At 40.1% G+C, this 24,577-nt stretch overlaps 1 protein-coding gene and 1 long non-coding RNA gene across 4 annotated transcripts in view; one reads left to right on the top strand and one right to left on the bottom strand.

Annotated features, from left to right (window-relative positions):
- nsmaf (neutral sphingomyelinase (N-SMase) activation associated factor) overlaps positions 1-19,508 on the top strand; it is a 134,314-nt gene extending 114,806 nt beyond the window's left edge. Inside the window, exons 27-31 of one of the 3 annotated variants that reach the window (XM_062479027.1) lie at positions 8,227-8,310; positions 8,389-8,539; positions 9,675-9,777; positions 18,483-18,592; positions 19,342-19,508. In XM_062479027.1, coding sequence (XP_062335011.1) covers positions 8,227-8,310; positions 8,389-8,539; positions 9,675-9,777; positions 18,483-18,592; positions 19,342-19,433 — 540 coding nt within the window. In that variant the 3' untranslated portion in view covers positions 19,434-19,508. Of the gene's footprint in view, positions 1-8,226; positions 8,311-8,388; positions 8,540-9,674; positions 9,778-18,482; positions 18,593-19,341 lie in introns of those variants that run through there. The other 2 variants (XM_062479028.1, XR_009932248.1) reach the window with 2 other exon arrangements.
- Positions 393-21,234, bottom strand: LOC134034611 (uncharacterized). Its single transcript, XR_009932249.1, has 2 exons — positions 20,935-21,234; positions 393-511 (listed from the first exon to the last, which is right to left on the bottom strand). It is a non-coding gene; the product is annotated as an uncharacterized LOC134034611 (long non-coding RNA).
- Between the last annotated feature and the right edge of the window lie 3,343 nt (positions 21,235-24,577).

Raw genomic sequence — 24,577 nt, 5'->3', positions numbered from 1 at the left:
GTACACTTCTTATTTAAGATTCTTATATGTTTAATGTGTGCACCTTCCTGCCACAGTAAATTCCTTGTCTGTGTGATGTTTCTTGGCGAATAAAACCCATTCTGAAAAGTATTAATAATTGAAAGATGTAGAACCAGAAAAAAGTTTGAACAGTGGAACAGTGAAGAGCGTTGGCCAATCGGATTGGTTCCTTGTTTCTTGTAACGTAGCAACTGTTGGTCATTCTCAACATTTCTAACCTAGAATCTAGGTTTCAGGTTCAAGATGAAGGAGAAACTAATCATGTGTGCCTGCTGAAGGACTCAAAATCTATGTGTCTATTCCAATATGTAATGATGGTATTCAATGACACAAATCTGTGTTCTAGAAAGAGTGGTCTGGAGTTGCAGAGGTCCGATAATATCAGCTTTAATGCAGCAGTTGGAAATCAACAAGTACAGAGCTCTGGGGTTGTCTATGTTTCCCTACCCGCAACAGAGTTTGGGCTGGTTCACGAAGTCCAACTGGCTATCTGTCCCTCCCCAGCATATATTTATACAGTGCAATTGAAACACAAGTATCAAAAAAGGGTTCAGCTTGTTCTCTCGTGCGTCAGGGAGTTGTTCTTGCCTACGCGTGTCCCACCTGCTCGGGTGCCATCTCCACCCAGTTTCAAGGTTGTTTCTGAAAATGAAGAGATAGAGACACAAAGAACAGCCTGCTTCCCACACTGTGAGACCCAATGTTTAAGCCTGAGCACACTTCTAAGTTCATACCTTTAATAAGCACAATGCATAACTTTAATAAGCACAATATATTCTTTTACTTACTTACTTTTACTGCACAACCAGTCCTATTCAGACACTTAATTTAAAGATGACATCAAAATAATAATCCATAGTGCAGGGTTGCCGATGTTGTCGTTGTCCCTGGTGAGTTTTTAAAATTCAATCTCGTCACATTATGTGACTTTGTTGTGCAACTGGAAAAGCTAGCTACTCTAACTCAGAATGCTGCTGCAAAAAAGCAGAACTATTGTGGGTGGTAAATAAGATCATGCTACATCTAGCCAGCGGATCATTTCTTGCAAGTGTGTCAAAGTGGTATTTTTACAGACTATTAACACCGTAGGCGTGAATAATGCATGCATCGTCATTGTCGTCCATCTTTAGCCGAAGAAGCTAGAGAGAGGATGCAATGGGAGATTTCCTACAGTAAGCTAGATACTGCTTCAAATTGAAAACGGAGACGATCTTTTGATTAAAGACAAGTTCCTTAACCTCTGTTGTCAATATCGCCAATAAAAAGTAAGTACTGTTACGAAGCATTTGTTTGTAGGTAACGAACGATAGACGTAGCTAGTTTCGCCGTTCTATGGCAGCTACAATACTGTATGATGACAGTCGTAGCTAGCGTTGTAAGCACTCGTCACTAGAATGGCCATAACTTTAAAACAAAAAATCATATTTCAAATCTGTCTGCTGTTCTACATTGCCCACACAATTATGTATATATATATATATCAACTCTAACATGGCCTGTATCTTGTATTGAAAGTGCTCGAAAATTAGCTTGTCTAATGTATGGTGGACTGACAAAACATATTTGTCAAAGCGGAGCGAGCGGATGTCGTGGGAGAATTCCTACTGTGTTAGATTTACTGTTCAATATCGTCAACTAAAAGTAAAAACTTTTCAGTTACGAAGCTTTTGTTCGTAGTAACGCCAGCTGCAGTAAACCTTTCGTGACCCCGGTTTGGCTGTTCGTGACAGTCGGATATGACAGTGTTGAGCCTCGATTTTTGCAGATTTCTGTGAAACTTTCTTAAAGAAAAATAATCTAGCTAGATTATGTCCACTTTAAGTTCAATGTACATACCTTGTTTGGCCAATTTGGTCGATTGTGGAAAAAAGTAGAACAGTTTTTAGTTATGGAGAGCCATCGCGCTAGCTTGGAATTGCGTTATCCCACTCATCACTTCAGTGGTCATAACTTTTAAACAAAATAGTCTATCTTAAATCTGTCTGCTGTTCTGAATTCACGACAAAAGTACGCATATTTCATACGCTCTAACTCTATCTTGTAGTGAAAGTGGTTAAAAATTAGGTTTTCTAAAAAAGTAATGCAGACGGAGAAGACTTTTGTCAGAATGGTTCCGTGAAATCGTCTTGATAAAGGATGATTTGCCTAACATGATCATATAAATATTTACATCATTAGAAAGCCCTAAATCTTGTCTTCAAAATGGTATAAACAGTTCAGGTATATTATTTGAAAAAGTCTGCATATTCAGGCAGGAAAGTGTTAAAGTGTCAAACATTGACGCGGTGAGAAACAGTTCTGTCAGTGCATGACGTCACAATTGAATTTGACTTGAACATTCTGAAGCATTGAAACCCATTCATTTTTTTTTTTGCACTTTAAACTTTAATACCTTAAAAACTTTAAAAGTTATCAATGAGAAAAGTAATAGCACACTAGAGCAGTTCAAACTATCAAATGAAGTTTGAATGGTGTTTCTAGCTTAAACGGTGTGAAAGGAGTAGGCGACGGAAAAAAGTGGGAGGAAAATTTTAAAATATATATATATATATATATATATATATAATAAGTATGCAGAATAACAATTGTGTTTTTGCTTGCAGCAAACACACTAACTAGAAAGGTACATTTCCTGAAGAAATGTGTGTGTTTGCTGAAAGCAGTTGAAACGATTGTTTTGATGGCTTGAATAGTGAAGAAGGTTTTACAAAAATTTTAAAAGAGGTATGTGCTTTAAAAACAAAAGGGTGAGAAAAAGTGTTAAAAGTATATCTGTCATTGTTATGCATTGCGATATTTTCTTACTATTGAAAATGGAGAAAAAACTGTGATGAAAAGAGTATCTTATTGACTTTCATACATTTTTAATCGTTAAAAGTAGTGGTGGGCATAGATTAATTTTTTTAATCTAGATTAATCTCACTGTAATCTTGGCGTTAATCTAGATTAAAATGGCTCATTTGAATTCCACCGAAGGCATTCAGAATATGTGTGCTACCCAAATAATGACTAAAAGTAAGTCTTTGAGAACGGGTTTCTCAAGCCAGGTGGCGCATTAGACCAGGGGCTCATCTCCTGTTTACAAAATGCATCACAAACTGCTTGAGAAAGCTGTTCTATATAATTGGTGATGAAAATAAATTATGTTCAATAAGATGTACTTGTGTTTATTAACTGTTTATTAGATTAGTTAGCTTGGCTGATAGAGCTGTGCTGACGGGCTTGTATGGCCTAGCATTAGTTGGACAATGTGCAGCTAAATTGCAGCCGGTAAGCATCATACTAAGCGTTCACAACTTTACATGTTTTTTAATGTTGGTGTATTCGCCATGCTAAACTAAACATGAGCTGGACACACTGGATAGATCTCAAATGTTGGCTGGGAAAGTTAAGCGCATAAATTAAAAAGATATGGATCTTTTACTCAAGAGTGTATTATTTACTGCCAGCTTTCATTTCAAATGAAAACCACTAACTATATTGAGTGATTTCGCAGCAGTTCCCTGCCATTTAGCTGCACATTGTCCAACTAATGCTAGGTTTAATGACTGGTCGTCTAATTAAATATCCGAATACATATTTACATTAAAAAGGCGTCAGGTGGCTGAGTGGTGAGGGAAGCGGGCTAGTAATATGAAGGTTGCCAGTTCGATTCCCGGCCGTGCCAAATGATGTTGTGTCCTTGGGCAAGGCACTTCACCCTACTTGCCTCGGGGAGAATGTCCCTGTACTTACTGTAAGTCGCTCTGGATAAGAACGTCTGCTAAATGACTAAATGTAAATGTAATGTATCTTTGTGCAACAGGGCGTGGCCTGTAGCATCAACTATGGGTGATATTGGGCCATTTGTGGTGTGGTAGTTACTCTTGGCCTATACTATCAATGTTTTAGGATTTTGAGAACTTTTTACCAATGCATAAAAAATCGGAAATGCAATACCATCAAGATCCACATGGGCCTTTGCTAAAGACCAAGCAATGAGTGGGGGCTTGGTCAGCCCACACTCTCCTGAAATGTTGTGTTTGCGTCTCGCCAAGCTTGCGCGTGTGTCAAGGGAAAGGCTGAGTGTGTGAGAATGTGGAGCGCGCACGCGCTGAGGAGCAGGGGAGACATTTCATTGGAAATTTCGTTAGCAATTAGCCAAGCATGCATGTTTCAAATATTCACAAAAAAATCGACTTTTCATGTTACAGTCAACTTTTTCTCAGATTTGTGTACTCAACATTCTCAAGAGTCTTCATATGAACTTGTGATTGAATCAGAGTATCAGTTTTTGGCCGGCGGATGTGTAAAGCATTATTTTAGCGTTAGCAATAAATTTGATTTGCTTTATATCAATCATTTTTGGAGGTATGAAGTTGCCTTTGCACATGGTAACATGTTGTAGTGCCTTCCACCGATATTCCAACTTTGGTGTTGATATCTCAAAGATTTGCTGAGATTTGACCCAAATTCCTGTTTGGTTGCTTTGTTGCCTATTTTGATTGGCTGTACCGGACAAACGGTTTTGAAAATCAAATAGAAAAGTAATACCTGAGTGAGGGTTGCTCTGACCATGATGTATGCCAATTCTGTGGAAGATTGGAGGAGGAGTAGGCTTTGAAAGGTTTTTGATAAAACCGTAAATGGTGGAAAATCTATATAATCTATTAAAACTAACAATAGGTTTTCTCCTTACGGAGGAATCCTAATAATAATAAAACTAACAATAACAATATGTTTCCTATAGAGGAATCCTAAATATAGCTGCAAGCAGCGATGCGGGTTCCTCCGCAAAATGGCAAAATATTATAAACATGTACACTGCAGAAGATCGAGAGTTGGACAACGAGGGAGCAAAACTACTTCATGTTTGGCCAACAACAGGCTGAATGGGGATTTGAACTCATGAGCATAAGGTTACAAGTCAGTCTCTCTATCCTCTCTGCTACATACCAACTGTTGAGATTGTATGAATAGAAAGGGCAGAGTATTAGCTTTGGTCAGCTTTTGGACAAAGGTTAAGAAACGGTTGACATTTCAAGGTGAAATTGCATGAAATTGTGCATCGTATTTCAGAATGATGTCATCCTGTTTAACTAAACACATAATCAAAATTATGACAGGCCAAAAGATAATGGCTGGATTCCAACCAACTACCTTATACTTTACAGGTCACCATGCCAGCCCATTGAGCTATTCTCAGTGTTGAATATTGTCATGTTCAGTTACTGTATAAAAAAGTAAGCTGTTTCTCCTGTGGTAAGCGTTGTTAGATTCAGCCAACGTTGAAACAGCTTTAATTCAATCATATTTTGACATACCAAGGTGAAATTGTTTGTGGTACTTCAGAAAGATGTCATCCTGTTGAACTAAACAGATAATCAAAATTATGACAGGCCAAAAGACTATGGCTGGATTCCAACCTACAACCTTATACTTTACAGGTCACCATCCCAGCCCTATTCTCAGTGTTGAATATTGTCATGTTCAGTTACTGTATAAAAAAGTAAGCTGTTTCTCCTGTGGTAAGTGTTGTTAGATTCAGCCTAAGTTGAAACTGCTTGTACATTTCCTATAAAAACGGGACAACGGGATGACTGGGTTGCTGCTGTAAAGAATAACTTTCTCATCGTTTTTTTAAACAGGTTGTTTGGAGTGCCATAACTTGTCATGGAAGGGAATTTTAAATCATGCCTAGCATCAGTGGGAATGTGTCCTGGCTTAGGTTACTGAAATGAATTTGTGCAACAGGCAAGGGATCCACCTGAACAATCAATTGACTTAATTAGAGAAAACCATTAGAGTTATCTCTACCATGCGTAGACTACAAGTAGCTAGCTACTGTGGTGAACCTGGCTTGTTTTGCAGTGGTTTACACAGTCTCGCTAAACAGATGATCAGAGTGTTGTGATGGGCTCAAATAAACACGCATTGCTATGTTTTTACAACCGGAGGATTGATCGGAAGACTAGAAACCGTTTTGCCAGAATAAAAAATTAAAAACTATGCTTCTGACTGGTTTTGAACCTACAACCATTTGCTTACCAGCCAATTGAGCCATTCACAGACATGGATTACACAAAACTGGATAATAAAAAAAGCTGTTTCTCCAATGGCGAGCATTGTCAGATTTGGTCGAAGTTCAAACATCTGTAATTCAGTTATATTTCGACATATCAAAGTGAAACTTTGCATGGTACTTCAGGGGCATCTCACCTTAAAGCCTATTAAGCTTGAACCATCCTTCAAAAATACATTTGATTTAGTGACACAAACATATTGAGGCAATGTGTACATTTACATAAATACACCCCTTTCAGCCATTTTTTATTTGATTCAATTGTCTTAAGTAACATTTTTAAATACGTCAATGATACATATCTGTACAAAATCTCAAGTCAATTAGAGCTTTGGTTCAAGAGAAGAGGAATTTATAAGGTTTTCCAAAATTATCACTGTACAGGAAAATCCATCATGGCGGACCTTATGGGTCCTTGAGGCTTTTTTGTTCCTCATGAAAAATGAGGCATGCACACCAAGATTCAGGAGAATTGGAGCAATGGTAACTTTGAAAATGTGACTTTTGGGCGTGGCCTGTGGCGCCCGCTATGGTCTGATGTGGCCCATATCAATGTGCCAAATTAGAAAATTTATGACTAGGGACTTTTTGAGATATTGAGGTGCAAGGAGAAGAAAAAGAATAAGAATAATAAGAATACCAAGAATATTAGGGTTCCTCCGGTAGGAGGAATCCTAATAAGGTTGTCCTACCGGAGGAACCCTAATAATACTAACAAATACAATAGGTGCAATGATTATCATAATAATAATAATAATAAAACTAACAATAACAATAGGTTTCTTCCTTACGGAGGAATCCTAATAAGAATACATAGAAACCCTCTTGCTTGGCCACCAAATACATTTACATTTAGTCATTTAGCAGACGCTCTTATCCAGAGCGACTTACAGTAGGTACAGGGCAAGTACCGAGGTACCGAGGCAAGTAGGGTGAAGTGCCTTGCCCACACAACGTCATTTGGCCGGGAATCGAACTGGCAACCTTCAGATTACTAGCCCGATTCCCTAACCGCTCAGCCACCTGACTCCCTCACTCAAATAGTGCTTATAAATGCATTTAGTTCATAAAAGAAGTCATTACATGCACAATGGTTGAGCCAGTTGTCATAATTGTAGGCCTAATTCACCATACAGTGCTTCCGTGTACAGTTCTGCCTAATGGGTGTTTGCTATGTTTACATTAAAGTTTGTATTTTTTCCTTTGTGCCATGCAATTCTGTAAAATAGTGTTATATTTTTTGTATCGCATTCGCATTAATAAGACACTGACCGAGGAGAGCTGTGATGCAGCTGGTGATTATAATGTTGTAGCACAGTTGCAAGATGCAGGCAGTTTTGACATCAGTAAAACACATACATTTCACTGATCTATACTTAAAGTATCCACTTTATATTGTCGTTCTGTAATCCAGCCAGTTGCCAGCATTTCATCCATAAATCCTTTGAGAGCAGCTGATTCATATGTCAGCGCTGCTAACCTGGCCATATCGGTTCTAAAAGCGAATTTGCTTCTAAATAACAGTAGGCTATGATGTACCCAAAACATTCTTCATGAATTGCCAATTGAAAGGTTGTCCAGCAAGTGATATTGCCTAAAGCAATAAAAAATCTAATCCCTGTTGTCTTTCTAGGCTAAACCGTTGTGACTTTGTGTAGTCCAGAGCCATTGGTCTACACTGCAACAATTGTAGCTAATAACCTTCCCGCTACATCTACTGAAATAAACCATCCACTTTAGTATTTTTATTAGTTAGCTAGCCAGTATTTCATCGGTAAAATAGTCTTGGACATAAACAATATTGTTCAAGTCTTTTTCGGCTCGCTATATCCATATCATTTCGGCTCGCAAGAGCTAGCTTTGTATAGCTCAGTCAACTCAAGATGGCAGAGTCAAGTTTGAAGAGAGCAAGCCAAACTGGCAGAATTGTATTTGGGGAAATGTCAAACTGCTTATCCGAACAACGTCAATTGTGGCACTGCACTCCATTGGATTATAAAGAGGACCCAGGTCTCAAGTTAATCGTGAGAAACTTGCTGCCCTAAAATCCATTAAAAGAAAATACACAGAGACAGACTCAGACAGACACACACACACACAGATTCCTGGCATTATTAGAGAGATACTACTTTACTTGATTTCAGGTGTGGAAATGTTCGTGTGCTGATATCTCAAGAACAAAAAGGAGCCAGCTTCAGTTGCTAGCAGAGTTTGAACATGATGCTGGGGTGAGTGTCTTTTCAAATAGCAGATAATTGTAAATTAGCGTTTTCTTTTACAATGAGAAAGGTATTCTATGCTTTTAGGTCAATACAATCAGCTTGAATCCAGCTGGTACCCTTTTGGTATCTGGATCTAAGGATGGAACTGCAAGCATTTGGGACACTACTACCTTTGCATTACTACATCAAGTCAACTGCCACACAGGAACCATCCACGACATAGCCTTTAGTCCTGGTATGTGTGTCCTCAGTCTGTTTGTTTAACTTATAAAAAGACAGCATTCCTCTTTGTTATAGTATGACAGTTAGCTAGGAAGTTAGGAATGCATTGTAGGTCTCGAGTGCCAATTCTAATAATATCAAATCAAAGTCATACAATAGTTGAAGTTAATTAAGCTGCTCTCCATATAATTATGCATAGGGGAATAGATTATATAAATTACTATATTGCCATAATTCAGACCATACCCTAAGGTTTGTGTATGGATAGACAGTAGTTCCCTTGAACACTGCTATTAAGAACTGATTATCCATTTGTCACTTAGGTTTTGTGGTGAAGCTAATAGTCACCACTAGATGGGACTTTTTAAAACTTTGCACCAAACTCAAAAATATGTTACAGTCATTATAGAAGATAAATAGAAAGAGAGCGGCCCTCTGTGTCGACAATAATATAAATATATATGTTGATTTGTGTTTATTGCACATGAAAAATACACTCTCTTCCATTATTGGAAAAAGGAGGGTTAGGATTAGGAGGAAAGTTGTTGGCATTACACCTCAATCTACTGTATTAGCTAAGTTAATCAAGGAAATGTTTTGGGTCTAGTTTTTATAAGGGCCTGAAACAATATTTCACTTAATACTCTAGTCTTGTATGGGTATTTTTCGGCTAATATCCACTCTGAAATGTAGTCTTTCAGAATATTTCTGAAATTATTAACACCACATGAATAAAAACTATGAAAGAAAGTCGTGTTGAAAAGGCTATGTAACTTTTCAAACAGAGGAAATTAAACACCAACCATCTGTTGCTGCTCTGACTTTAAAGTTAAAAAACAACCAGGAAGTTTCAGTTATCTGAAGAGCAGCTATAAAGTATGTACAAGAGGCAGTTGGCACGACGACCAAAGTACTAAGCTGTTTTATTCTGCGCTGACTTCCTGCTGAAAAGTCCTCAATTCAGGCTAAAAAAAAATATTTTAAACACGTGCAACCTTTATGAAGATTTGCATAAATTATGTGTTCCAAAATGTGTGATTTAGTTGTTCGTTTACAAGGGCCTTTATTTGTTCTCCCATCATACACTGACCCCAAGTTGTAAAAGATAGATTTCTGTTCCCTCACAAGTGCTCTGCATTTTTTCCCAGATAGTAGACATATATTGAGTGTAGGAGAGGACTTCTGTCTGAAGATGCTTGACGTCCAAACGGGCATGCTGATCTTATCTTTGCAAGCTGAAGAGGAGCAGAGGTGAGACCATATGGTTTTCGTTCAAGAAGACAATGTAACTGTGGTGGAAAATATGAAGTTACTGTGTATTCAATTCAAGATTCAATTCAAGATTCAAATGTACTCGAATAGTCAGAATGCCGGATTTATACAAATTATTTATTCTGTACCGTACATTACCTAACAGAGCGCTCTGTGATCGATCTACTGCAGGACACGTATGGCTAATGTCGACCAGCCGACTCAAATACACACCAAGTCTTATATAGACTCACAAGTCTACTTGTCTCACTAGTCATTATAAACAACTGATAATTAATACAAACAATGAACTCACTCTTCTCCTCAATGTATTGTAAACTACAAAAGGTCAAACAGCTGCTTCATGTACCTTACTGTACCTTACTGTATGTTTCCAACTGACCCTTTCAAGAACTTCCCCTTAGGTCATAAATATAGATGGGAAGGATGTAGGAAGTGCCCACCCACCCCAAAGGATCTACTGTCCTACAGGGTGGTTCAGAAGCCTCAAGACAAACAAGCATTCCCTTTCAGCCTGAGCCTGTTGCCCCAATTCAAATTTCTGCAAAGTCTCATGATGTTCCTTGACAATAGACATAAAAAACATTGTAATTCAAATTACTCTCGAACCCATATAAATTATTTCACAGTAACCACAAACATTTAGTTGAATGTTGGGTTCATTTACATAATCTAAACTCAGAAATTACACATTGTTATGTGAGGGTTTAGCATTCCAAGTTTCTCATTTAATCCTGGGAGAATTTTACCGGACGGCCCGCTTTGGGTTCTTAATAACAAATTGTTTCTTAAACCCCACTTCCACAGTTTTCACAAAGATTCTGGCATTCACCAATGTTTTCTTATTTGGGATTTGTTCTTGGGTAAGAACAGAATTTACGCACACCTAAGAGCACTCTTACACACAATTGAGAGCTTTTGCGTTTGCGCAAAATAAGTAGTTATACTGTTTTTGTCGGTTCTAATTTAAAATTGAATATTTCTCTCCTTTATAATTTTGCAACTAATAATTGTAATTATTTTACACATAATTATATGGTTGTTTGTTTTAATAAATACACACTACACTTACACTTCTGCTCATTTGTAAAGCACTTTGAATTGCCATTGTGTATGAATTGTGCTAGGCCTATATAAATAAACTAGCCTTGCTTTGCCTTCAATTCACATCAATTATGTTAACGGGGAACCTTGCCATTCAATAATAAGTGACTTATCACGGTATTTATAGGCCCAAAGTAGACCTATTCCGCACACTACACCACACATTGGCGTATTTATTGCTGCTGCAGAATTTTGCAGATCGTGCCCTGAGGAGGGAATGCATCTTCCATGACCATACCGATTTATTTGCAGAGAGTGACGAGTACCTGTTGGGACGCTTCAGGCTACCAAGAGCAGTCCTCATGGATATTTGTATTAGTCATCTGTCTTCTATGTTTTGAAATATGTTTTTTTGCCTCAGATTTCAGATCAAACCATTTCTTTTTCACTTCATCAGTTCTGCGCCCTTCTCCAGATCCAGCGTTCATTGCATGAGTAATTACTTACTGCTTTGTATCCACCGCTGACGCTACTAAATATGATGTGTCGTTTGTCGCTAACTTCTTGCAGCAGTACCTCGAAGCCTCCACCGTGTGCACACGGTCCTGCCATCTAATACCCTTTTATGGGAATTAACGGGGCGTTTACCTATGCTAAATAGGACCAACGGGGCACAAGCTTTCAATTTAAGACATTTTGGGATTCATCATTCTAAGACCACACCTGCGAACAATTCTGCTGTTTAGGAACACATCATGAATCACACGTTGACTTTTCTTAGGAACTTTCTTAAGAACAAATGTAAGAAATAACTTAGGAAGATAACGGTAAATGAGGCCCAATGTGACTAGGTAAATGTTCACCAAATAAAAGATGGGACACCACTGCAATCTGTAGGTTCTACAGTCTCAGCAGCTGTCTCCTGTGGCTTTAGCCCCTTCGGTTCACTGTAGCAATGATGCATGACAGTAGGCCTCGCTGGGTCTGAGTGATGACAGGCAGGACGCTTTTGACCGGACGCTGCCCCCCCAACGAGCTAGCTCACCTAGGGCACAGCGTTAGGCAGCCTAGTCAAGACATTAATGCCCTAATGTAATTTGGTAGAAATTTACCTTCTCGAATTTGTCCCACAAAAATCAAATTGTATTAACCCTCGTGCTGCCTTCGGGTCACATGACCCAAAGGTTCATAATGAACCATCGTTGTGTTTACCCAATTTTACCCAATACAAAAACAAATAAAAATAATTTTCTTTTAACATTTGCAATGTGGGGGGTCTGAGACAGCCCAACGGTTAAAAGAAAATGCTTCACTTTGTTTTTGTATGCGGTAAAGATGTCGCAATACGACGGTGGGTCACAATGACTGATGGGTCAGAATGACCCGAAGATAACACAAGGGTTAAATAGCAGTTGACACTCTTTGCCTACCAAGAGCTCACCACCAGCAGCCACAATGAGCTATGCTCATGCCAATCATTTTGTCAAATTCTTGATGGGAGGCAGAGGCGTTGTTAGACATAAAACTCTACTGGGGCACAGGCCCCTATTCATATCCCTTTTTTTCTTTCAAGCTTGCTACGCACAATGCACTATAGACTATTGAAACGCTGCTTGCTTAACCCACTATAACAGTTCAGGGACGCAAGTTTGATATCAGCTTTGGCAGGGACATCAATAGTTAATGTGAGCGCGCACATTCATTTGGGCGTAAATAGCCTACTGTTTTTTTGAGCTTCATACGTAATATTGTTTTTATGTTTTAGTACAAATATGATGATCGATAGGCCTATCATTTAGAAACATTCTTTAGTTTTGTAATGTTTTCTAAGCCTACCTCAATTCTGACTTGTGTGCCAGTCCAACACCTGAATCTGTCTGCGTGCCGAAAAACAGCCCGGTACTTTATAACGCAGAACGGCCCACTACCCGTGTACAGTACCCCCCCCCCCCCCCCCTCCCATTGAAATCAAAAGGCTGTTATGGTAAGACCGATTATGTTCTATACAGCTAAAACAACCTGGGGTCAAATTGACACCAAACATAATAGGAGGGTTACATAAACATGCCCTTACACGCTAAATGTCTGTTATTACATGCTATATTAATATAACTTTTAGGGAGGAACACTTAGTTATGACGTTAAACTATACTTTGTCACGAAATATAGTTGTAGCAAATAGAAAATGTTCGTCTTTGAAACTACCTACAGATTTGAAAATTCCGTTGGCTAATTACAGGGCCTAACCTAAATAATGCAAATAAATAATAACTGAACTTGTAACAGTTTTGTTGCAAAGCACACTATTATGGTGAAATGTTATCTCGTGTTTGTTGAGTTAAAACCGAAATATTGTTGTTGCATAGCAAGCATCATAGCAAAAAGGCTAACAAACGTAAGAGTTAGCCTATACCCACCAATTAACATTAGCCCTTCATTCATGACATGGATACCGTAATAATCATAGAGAGACATATTTGCATACCTTTATCTTTTTCTCGTTTCTCCTCTTCTTCTTTTCTTTTTTTTCGAAATTGGGCACCTGATGGCTTACTTGACCTTTTGCTGTCCATCTTCTTTGGCACTCAACAGTCAACAGATTTCCCATCCCCCCAACACTGTCACTCACGACCAGAAGTCAAGACTAAACCAATTCACCTTGGTGACCACAATCGTTTTGTGTTACATATTTTTATTAGCCATTTCACACAATTAAAAAAAAACAAAAATGTGCAGGAACTTTAGGCCTATACTTATAATATTATGAATGAAATGTGCGTTATTGACTAGCCCACTAGCACTGACTAGCCCACTAATTTAGAGTCAGGTGAGCTGTCTGTCCCCCTCCCCTTTTTTCACACAGCTTCTGTGCACGGCACCTTCTCAGCAAGCAGGGGTGCTGAATTTGCCAATTCCCCACACAGTGAAATGATAGAAAAGAGAAAACCGTTTCGCGGCGCAGAGATTTTTATTTATTTATTTTATGCTCGTGCGCCCCCCACGTGACATGAAAAAAATGCCGCCCCGGGCAGCTGCCCGGTCCGCCCGTTCCTAAAACCGCCCCTGATCATGATGCCCCCCCAGAAATGTTCACTGCCCCCCCCCAGTCAACGCAGGCTGCATTCGGTCCTGTTGCAAGTTTAGGAAAACTTCGGTTTCCCATTCAGTTACAGTAGTACAGGCGAGAGAATGGTGGATAAGACAAGCACTGTGTGTCGGCGTTGTTCAGCAGTTGTGGGCAGTGACGTGCCGGCTGAGTAGGCAAGGTAGGCACTGCCTACCCTGCCAAAATTCAAACGTAAAAATGTTTATTAAATCATTTTATTTAATAAACTTGTATTTGTATTTTTACTGTTTATTCTTTTGATTTATATATGCAATATGTGTGTTATTCCAATTGTTTATATGTTACGGTGACGAATGTAGCAGTTACGCATAATCAAATCAAATAAAAATTGTAGAATAAGCAGTGCTTTTACTGTCCGTTCACTGCGGACGACAAGCGAAAAACTCACTTGCGCACTTCGATCCTATATTCTTCAACATGTACAGTACCAGTCAAAAGTTTGGACACATTTTCCCATTCAAGTGCCTACCCAGCTAACACATGACGTTGCGGCAACGTTGCCAGTAAGTGCTCAGTTGGTAACCCGCGACGTTACCTTCTGGCAACGTCATGGCAACGTTGTAGCTACGTTATAAAGGGAATGTTGCCAGTTGGTCCCATGGACAACGTTGCCACGACGTTGTACCTTGGTCGGCTGGTTACGTTATTTTTAGACCCGTGGGCAACGTTGCCGCGACGTCGTACCTTGGTCGGCTGGTTACGTTATTTGTTAGTCCCCTGGACAACGTTGCCGCGACGTCGTACCTTGGTCGGCTGGTTACGTTATTTTTTGGTCCCCTGGACAACGTTGCCGCGACGTCGTACCTTGGTCGGCTGGTTACGTTATTTTTTGGTCCCCTGGACAACGTTGCCGCGACGTCGTACCTTGGTCGGCTGGTTACGTTATTTTTAGACCCGTGGGCAACGTTGCCGCGACGTCGTACCTTGGTCGGCTGGTTACGTTATTTGTTGGTCCCCTGGACAACGTTGCCGCGACGTCGTACCTTGGTCGGCTGGTTACGTTATTTTTTGGTCCCCTGGACAACGTTGCCGCGACGTCGTACCTTGGTCGGCTGGTTACGTTATTTGTTGGTCCCCTGGACAACGTTGCCGCGACGTCGTACCTTGGTCGGCTGGTTACGTTATTTGTTGGTCCCCTGGACAACGTTGCCGCGACGTCGTACCTTGGTCGGCTGGTTACGTTATTTGTTGGTCCCCTGGACAACGTTGCCGCGACGTCGTACCTTGGTCGGCTGGTTACGTTATTTTTTGGTCCCCTGGACAACGTTGCCGCGACGTTGTACCTTGGTCGGCTGGTTACGTTATTTTTTGGTCCCATGGACAACGTTGCCGCGACGTTGTACATTGGTCGGCTAATTACCTTATTTTTAGACCCGTGGACAACGTTGCCGCGACGTCACTGGTTGTGGGGTATGTGAGTGGAATACATCACATACAACATGCTAACGCATATAATGCATCTGGCGTGTGCTAAATGACTAAAAATATCCCACGCCATCACCCAGCTGGGCCAATCACTGGAACGAGACAAAAAAAAAGTTCAACTTCTCCCTACAGTGCTTAACCAGCCATTAGATACACATACAAATAGGGCCATAAAAATTACTGACGCAATCGGAATTTACATGTCATCTTCAATGCGCCGTATTCACTCGTAGAGGAACCTGGTTTGTTTTGCTTTTCCCTCCGTTGTACCGAAATCGTACCGAACCGTGATGTCTGAACCGCGGTATGAACCGAACTGTGACTTCAGTGTACCGTTCCAACCCTATTTTGCATATTTAAAAGAGTACCTTTTTCTATTGGCCATTTATTTTCCTTAATTTAAAATATATAGCCTATATATTGGTTAACAGTAATACCAAATGTATAATGTTTTTTGAAAAATTAAAACAACATGGTTTGGATATTTGAATATTCTAAATGTCGACAATGCAGCTGCTTGCACTTGACGCCTCAGGTACTGCCGCATCTTCGGGCTGCAGACTCTCTCCCTCACTTAGCTTGGCTTTTGCCGGTCTAAACATTTGTTTTTACATTTTGCAGCATTTTGCCCGAGTGCCCGTTGTTTTTTGTCTCTTGCTTTTTCCGCACCACCCTTTTCTCCTTTTCTTTTCCTTTCCATTTCTTTGCAAAAGAGACAACAATGTTTTTAGCAATAGCTAAATACGTCTCGGTTGCAAACGACTTTTAAAACTGCACGCAAACTCATTGCTTCCACCCACTCCAGCGAACTGTCCATACCTGGAAAACTATTGATTTTTGACCAATCGCGATCTGTAAACCGGAAGGACAAGTGCACCGTTCAAGTTTACACAAGGGGAATCCCCACCCCCACCCTTTGGATTTTGGATCATTCCAGTTAAACAGTTGCTTGGTATTCATGCCGTCCTCAAAGTGAGCGTAAACAATTTTTTTGCATAGTGCCGTGGCCATAGCAGTTGTTAGTTGGACCGGCCATTCGGGAAATCTCCTGATGGCCAGTCCGACACTGGCCGCAGTGGCTATTTGGCAAGCTCAGAGCGCGCTGACATGGAATTCTGCGGGCATCGGTTTGTGTTTTCGGTTAAACTGCTTTGATTTTACAAGCATTGATTGTGATACTGCGTGATTTTTTTCCGAGATTATCAATAAATTAATGCACTGACTAATAAAGTAAATTGTTAAAACTTTAGATTTTACTGGGGCACAGCAGATTTATACTGGGGCACGTACCCCAGTAAAAAGGGTCTAATGATGCCCCTGATGGGAGGCCTTCATAGGCTTATTTGAACAATAAAGCCAGAGAGCTTTATAACAACTCCCCCTTCCAATGGTATTATACTCCAATGACCCACGGACTCGTGGGCTTCTTTATGACGGTTACCACCAAGGGAGGAGAAGCAATCCAAAAAATCTCATTAGGAAGTATGATGGTAAAATTTGTTTTATAATTCCTGGAGAGCAAGCGATACCATCCAATATTTATTATTTATAAACATTTTAATTTTCAATGAAAAGTCTGCAACCAATAATGTTTCAAGAAACTTATGGCAGATGCACATTTTTGTAGGCCTATTGCTATTCCAATGCAGAGAGGGCCAGATGCAATGCTGAGTGACACCAGTTTAGTCCAATTTATTTGCTAATTGGTTTTCATATATTGAATACATGTCTATCAATAGTGTGATCACCTACAGGAGATATGATCCAGACTCAATATATGGTCATCATTTTAGTTCAGGTTAGCTTAATGATGAATTGTGAAAATATTTTGTGTGTCCATAACTTGATACCACCTCCACCTAGAAAGTGCAAAATTCACTACCATTTCAAATTGTATCTCAGATGATGGCCAACCTCATGCTAAGTTAAATGTTTTTGCAAACGCAATACTACTAAAATAATAGTTTGCATCAGCCGTACATTTAATTCCCTCACTATTACATACAAAGACTCCACAATTATGTTTATTTAGGGGTGATGCAACTAGACGAATCATGACATCACAAAGTTGACACTTTGTTGAATGAACTGACGGGTGGCTTGATTTGGCTTGATTTAGATTTTTTTTTAAAGTTTTTGAAATATTCATGTCTATATACAGTATATTAAACAAATAAGTCTACTATACATAGTTAACATGGTTAGATCCGTCATTGAGATAATTAAAATAATTTACGATTGTTACAAAAATTCATGTGACAAATAAAAATGACATGAAAACATGTCTACGAAAACATGAACATATGACTTGAAAAAATAACTTCTTATGCTGCATCAATGTGCTGAAATAGAATAGCTGCATGAGGTGAAGCTGAATATTAAATGAACTCCAGTCAACTGAAGCCCATTCTATGACACATCCTATGAGATTAATCAGATATCTTAGATACACAACATAAACGTAACATTACACAACAGGACCGCATGCTCTGGCAATGCTAACCAATCAGAGCTCAAGGTGCTCTGATGCCAAAAATTCTGCTATAACCAATCAGAAATAAAGAAACTCACACGATCATTGTTTTCATGATCGATCGTCACTGTCACGTTCGGGTACTTGAGTACTTTAGTGCTCGTGCCTAACCCTACTAGTGACACACAGGGGTAACCTTAGCCGGTCCATCTGTAAACTGTCTGGAGACAGTGAAGTTCTTCATCCCCTGCCAGATGTCCCTCACCCTGTCCTGCCTCAGCTGGTCCTCCTTCTTGGCCCTGTATGCTCACTTCCCCTCCCTGATCCGCACCCTCAGCTCCTTCTGGACATTCACTTTGTCCCTATGGCCATCTCTGAAGAGAAGTGAGGAGGGATGAGGGGAGGGAAGAGGGGTGGGAAGTGGGGAGGGATGAGGAAAGAGTCCTAGGAGTGCATCAGGGTTCCCAACCTACATTGTGGGAGAAGGCATAGGGAAAAACAGATTCTCACAGTCTCAGTTATTTTCAATCTGGTCATTTTTGTAGATCAAAAGGGATGCATGTTAGGGTATAGGATCAGAGCTGAACACTGACCTCATACTGTCTTTGGGAGTAGGTGCTTCTGCTGGGATGGAAATACAGTCCTTACTGGAGGACAGTCTGGAGACCTGCTTTTCTGGAATCTGCTCAGCAGCAAAGTGACCAGTAGGATCCCTGGACATTCAGGTGTGCCACACATCAATACTGTAACATAAATGCCAGATTTATATCAGTCACATTCTATCACTGCCATATTCAGTAGTGGTACGTTATATGTTGTGAATAAATTGGATAAATGCTCCTTCTTTTTTATTAATGTTGTACTTTGCTTTACATATTGTACAAACTATACATATTCAATTAACATAATTTAGTGGCTATTTATGTTGATGTCCAGTTAAGCCTATTAATGTTTGATTCTATTCCTTACTTTTTAAATTATTTGTGCTTGTTTTAAGTGATTTGTGTTATCAATTGTATTGTATTGCAAACTAGAGAGGTTACAATTTCTGGGGAGATTGTAGGGTGTGCTTGCTTGCGTCGGTTGCACAGGGGTCCGTTTTTTAATGACATTTTTACAACTGATATTTCTGTATATTTTATATAAAATTGCATAGGGCCTACTTATTATTTATAAAGATTACATAGATTTAAAAGCATCGGTTTTTGCTGCTCATTTACAACTCAAAATACGAGTGAAGTGTAGAATTAAATATGATGTCTTATCATTTCCCCTGCAAGAGACAGCCTCATAGCTGAATCAAAACAAAGGTTGTGCTCTCGCCGAAGGCTTGAGCACACCCAATGAGGGCTCACCTGTAAAAGATGCAAGACATTGTTTGATAAACAGGCTATATAATTCACCCTGTTGTCAGATGTTACTGTTCCACATTACGTTGTTAATTTATATTAACTACAACTTCTCCTTCAAATAGGTATGGTCACAGCCATGTGGATGAATGAGCAGTGTAGTTCTTTGATAACAGGCGGAGAGGACAAGCACATCATCTTCTGGAAACCTGAATGATAAAATCAGGGCTTGATAAGATTGTAAACATGTCTCCAATAAACTCTCACACTTTAATATCATGTATCTGTGTTATTTGGCTCTGACCAAAGAGGCTATACCAATCACTTCAAGTTACTACATATGCAGGGTGGTAGACTCATCTGAAGAATAATACTTAATCTACTGCTCTAACACTGCATCAAACTCACAGGCGTCACATTCTGAGTGGGGATGGCATTTAAAACCAAGCAGGTTTGACTTGGTTCCTGCTGCTGTGCGTTAAATTTGTGAATTAAAACTGTTTCTCTCTGTCATGAGCCATGCTACCATAGCTTATATACTTTTTTTTATTATTCTGTGTGATGTGATGTTACTAAAGTATTTTTTCTGCCTGAGGAATATTATCATCCCCTTTACCCGTTTATTTTTTGTCTTTTAATACTTATTCATTTTTATACAGTGTGTTACACATACCCCCTTTCCACCGACACGTTTTTAGTGCTGGTTCGGAGCCGGTGCGTAATCTCGAACCAGTTCTTTCTCTTTCAACAGCCTGAGAACTGGCTCCGAACCAGGGAAAGTGGTTCGCAACGGGCACCACTTCGAAGCTGGGCTAGTGTGGGAACCAAGTAAGAACCGCTTGGGGCGGGGTTACCGTGACCAACAAGACGAACAGAATCCTTTGACCGCCATTGCTCTGAAGTTTTTACAATGGTGGAATCAACTCCCCACCTCCATCAGGGACACTGACTGTCTCCCCACCTTCAAGAAAAGGCTCAAGACGCACTTGTTCTGGGAGTACAACGGCACTTAAAAATGATTGGCTGGACCTGATGTTAGTTTCCTCCAGGATCACAATGTCTCTTATTGAGAGACTTGTTGGTTTGTTGTAACTGTCTTAAAATTATTGTACTCGCCGTGAAATATATTATTGTTGCTTGCTTTTTTCCACAGGTACACTCTTGCACTTTTGAGGTTCTTGCTGTTTAATTGCAACTTGTCAAACTACATGCTCTTATTATTCTTCCCTTTGGGACTTATTTGGTTTTCACAATGTATGCATCATGTTTGGCTTCCCAGCAATGTTTGGGGCTATCTCGTTGTTATGATCAGTGACCTATGCACTTTTGTAAAACTCTCTATTGGAAGTCGGTTTGGATAAAAGTGTCTGCTAAATGCATAAATGTAATGTAATGTAATTACTGGCTAGTTCATCACTCTTGTTGTTTTTGCCCTGCCTCTTTCTTGTTCCTCCAGCCATCTTCCCTAGCTGTTTGCCACTCCCTGGTGAATGCTGGCTGCTGTCTGATGGTGGATGGCTGCTCCTAGGCCTGGCCTGGTGGCTAGCTGCTTCTGCTGCCCAGTGGTGGCTGGCTGCTGCCCGATGGTGGCTAGCTGCTCCTGCAGGGCCTGGTAGCTTGCTCTTTGCAGCTTACTGCAGCCTAGGCCTGGCCTGGGGTCTTATTTATAAACGTTGCATACGCACAAAACGGGGCTTGAAATGTGCGTACGCCACTACCTGTCTCTGCCCCAGCATATATTATAGAGTGCAGTAAAACAAAAACACAAGAAGAGGGTTGAGCTTGTTCTCCTGTGCAACAGGGAGTTGTTCTTGCCTACGTGTCCCACCTGCTCGGGTGCCGTCTCCACCCGGTTTCAAGGTTGTTTCTGAAAATGAAGAGATAGAGTCACAAAATACAGCCTTTTTCCCACACTCTGTGGTCGAAACTCAATGTTTAAGCCTGAGCACACTTCTCAGTTCATAAGACAGAACTTTAATAAGCACAATGCATAACTTTACTAAGCACAATATATTCTTTACATTCCAACCATCTAGCGCCATCAATGGGTCAAAGTTGAAGGTGTGTTTACACACGTTACTTTTGAACAATATGCCGCATTTTACTAAATGAGTTATGTTGGATTCCCTGGATCAAGACGAGTTCAACGCACTCTATGACGTCATACTCAGTTATATAGATTCTCCGCCATTTTGAATGTTAAGGAAAAGCGTTTTTTCACTACTCCTACAATTCTTGTCAAATCTTCTTCAAAATTGCAACCGTTTGTTAGTTACAGGCATCAAATTGATGTGGCCAAATTGATGAGGTAAGGGGCTTGGTAGCATGGTGCCAAGACAACAACTTGTCTCTCAACGTCTGCAAAACCAAGGAGATGATCGTGGATTTCAGGAAGCTGCAGAGGGGGGGGGGGGGGGGGGTCACGACCCCATACACATTGAGGGAGCTGCAGTGGAGAGAGAATCCAACTTCAAATTCCTCGGTGTGCACATCAAGGGTGACCTTACCTGGTCCATGCAAGCAGGCTCGGCAGTCAAAACTGCACAAAAGCGGCTATACTTCTTGAGGAGAAGTTTGGCATGTCTGCTAAAACTTTAATAAACTTCTATAGATGCACCATCGAGAGCATCCTCTCAGGCTGCATCACTGCCTGGTATGGTAGCTGCTCCGCTGCCGATCGCAAGGCCCTGCAGAGGGTGGTGAAGACAGCGGAGCGTATCACCGGCAGCCATCTCCCCTCCGTGCAAGGCATCTATAACATTAGATGCCTGAGAAAAGCACGGAACATTGTAAAGGACCACAGCCACCCAGGCTATGCAATATTTACATTGTTGCCGTCTGGCAGACGCTACCGGAGCATCCGAACACGGACTACCAGACTTACAAACAGCAAATGTTTACTCCTCGACAGGTCTGCAAACACCTTTGTAAACCGAGATTTGTTTGACTGTAGCAAGATGGCCGCCATGTGCGGACGTTCGACTCCGTTGTCCGGCAACGCGGACGAGACATCTAGCCTTTATATATATCTATGATACAAACGGATTTATTAACTTTTGAGAACGTCTTCTGGACCAATAGGAACAGCGCATTGGTCCAATTATTACACTAGTATATAAGAAACAGCTTTTTCCCCCAGGCTGTAAGACTTCTGAATCAGCAACTTTGATCCACTGAACGGTCGCCATCACCATTCACTTTCTGCTCCCCCATTCATACAACCACACTTCCTACATATATTTGCAATTTTTGCAATTTTTTACTTAATTTTATATTCCTCATTTCTTCACATTTTAAACTGCTACTAGCTCTTCTTGTGCTGTTGTTACTTGTTAATGTTATATATGTTATAGTGTTATATGTTATAGTGTTAAATGCTATTTTTGGTATATGTTACTATGTTACTTTGTTATTTATATCTACTGTCTACTGAGCAGATGTTGCTGGCCAAGTCTTAAGAATTTCGCTGCACTGAAGCAATTTGGGTTATGCGACAATAAACTTTGATTGATTGATTGATTGATGTGGCCGCCATTTTGAATGAATGAATATAACGTTTTTTTGCTACTTCTCCTATAAAGTTGTCCAATCTTCTCCAAATTTGGCACAGATCATCTTCAGACCAAGCCTCACAAAAGACATCACATGTTTTTTTGATTTTCTAAACCTTTTGACTGGAACAGCCAATCAAAGTCGTCAACCAAGCCACCATAAAAGAAGTGAGGTCATATCTCAGCACCTCTTTACTGCATTGACACCAAATTTGTCAATGCACCTCTTTACTGCATTGACACCAAATATAGGGACTAGGGACCCTGTTCTAAAGAGGTCCAAAATGGGTCATGCCATTTCCCCTCTAGGTGGCGCGGCAATAAGCAAAACTGTGGCACCAATTATCTTCAGATCAAGCCTCACCAACATTTTCACATGGTTTTTGATTTTCAAAACTGTTTTTCCGGTACAGAGTACAAAGCCCCCATTCACTCCTTGGCTTGAAACAAAGGCCCTTGTGGATCTTGATGGTATTGCATTTCAGATTTGGTATCCCATTGGTAAGTCTGCAGCATGGATTTTTCTATATAGTGACAATTTGTGAAGAATATACATTTTTCAATGGTTCGCAATGTTTTGGAGGAATTCGCCATTGCTGCCTGCAGCTATATTTAACCCTTGTGTTATCTTCGGGTCATTCTGACCCATCAGTCATTGTGACCCACCGTCGTATTGCGACAAATTTACCTCATACAAAAACAAAGTGAAGCATTTTCTTTTAACTGTCGGGCTGTCTCAGACCCCCCACATTGGAATGGTTAAAATAAAATTATTTTTATTTGTTTTTGTATTGGGTAAAATTGGGTAAACACAACAATGGTTCGTTATGAACCTTTGGGTCATGTGACCCGAAGGCAGCACGAGGGTTAACATTGGAACTGAAGGGAACTCACCCTCACTAACTGTAAATGTAGGGACCTCACCCTCACTAACTCGGTTACTGTAGGGACCTCACCATCTATTAACACTGTAACTGTATAATAATTGTATTCAGCCTATGGTCTGCACTCTGTATCACCAGCTGCCTTGGAGGAGGCGATCCCTCATTGAACCTCCAATGGTTTCTTCTATCTTTTTCTCTGAGTTTACCTGGGAATGTTTCATCCTCTTCCTTTAAAGAGCCACTAGCTTTTCCTGTTCTTGTGCATCACATTTACTAGAATATGAATGCTTCCTTGCATATGACATGTTAAGTATTATGTCCAATGATCTCCATTTAAACTATACTGATTTATCTTGTCATTCGATTTTATGGAACAGCAGAATTTGCACATCTGTGAAATACTTGCATATTGAAAATATTGAGGGTATAGTGAATCAATATTATACTGTTAAAATCTTTATATATGCTTTAAAAAATCCCCAAAACGAATTATACAGAGGGACTTCTATATGAGTCTGAGCCTTTGCAAAAATCTAGAGTTAATATTACTGCCTGATTAGGCGTCAGATGGCTGTGCGGTTAGGGAATCAGGCTATTATTCAGAAGATTAACGGTTCGATTCCCAGCCGTGCGAAATTACGTTGTGTCCTTGGGCAAGGCACTTCACCCTACTTGCCTTGGGGGAATGTCCCTGTAGTTATTGTAAGTCTCTCTGGATAAGAGCGTCTGCTAAATGACTAAATGTAAATGTGATTATGTTTGTAGTACATTGAGTTGATTTGATTGGAGTGGATTGGGTTTATTATAAAGTTGTACTGCATTATTATACTAGTTTTGTATTATTGACGTGAATGCAAAACTGGCTATTTCTGGGAATACCTCAACTCCACCTGAAAAGAGGGGCTTGAGGAAAGAGTTCTGGCTTC

Source organism: Osmerus eperlanus, chromosome 15 (assembly GCF_963692335.1).
Source record: "Osmerus eperlanus chromosome 15, fOsmEpe2.1, whole genome shotgun sequence".
NCBI classification, from domain to species: domain Eukaryota; kingdom Metazoa; phylum Chordata; class Actinopteri; order Osmeriformes; family Osmeridae; genus Osmerus; species Osmerus eperlanus.
This window is presented reverse-complemented; position numbering and strand designations above follow the sequence as displayed.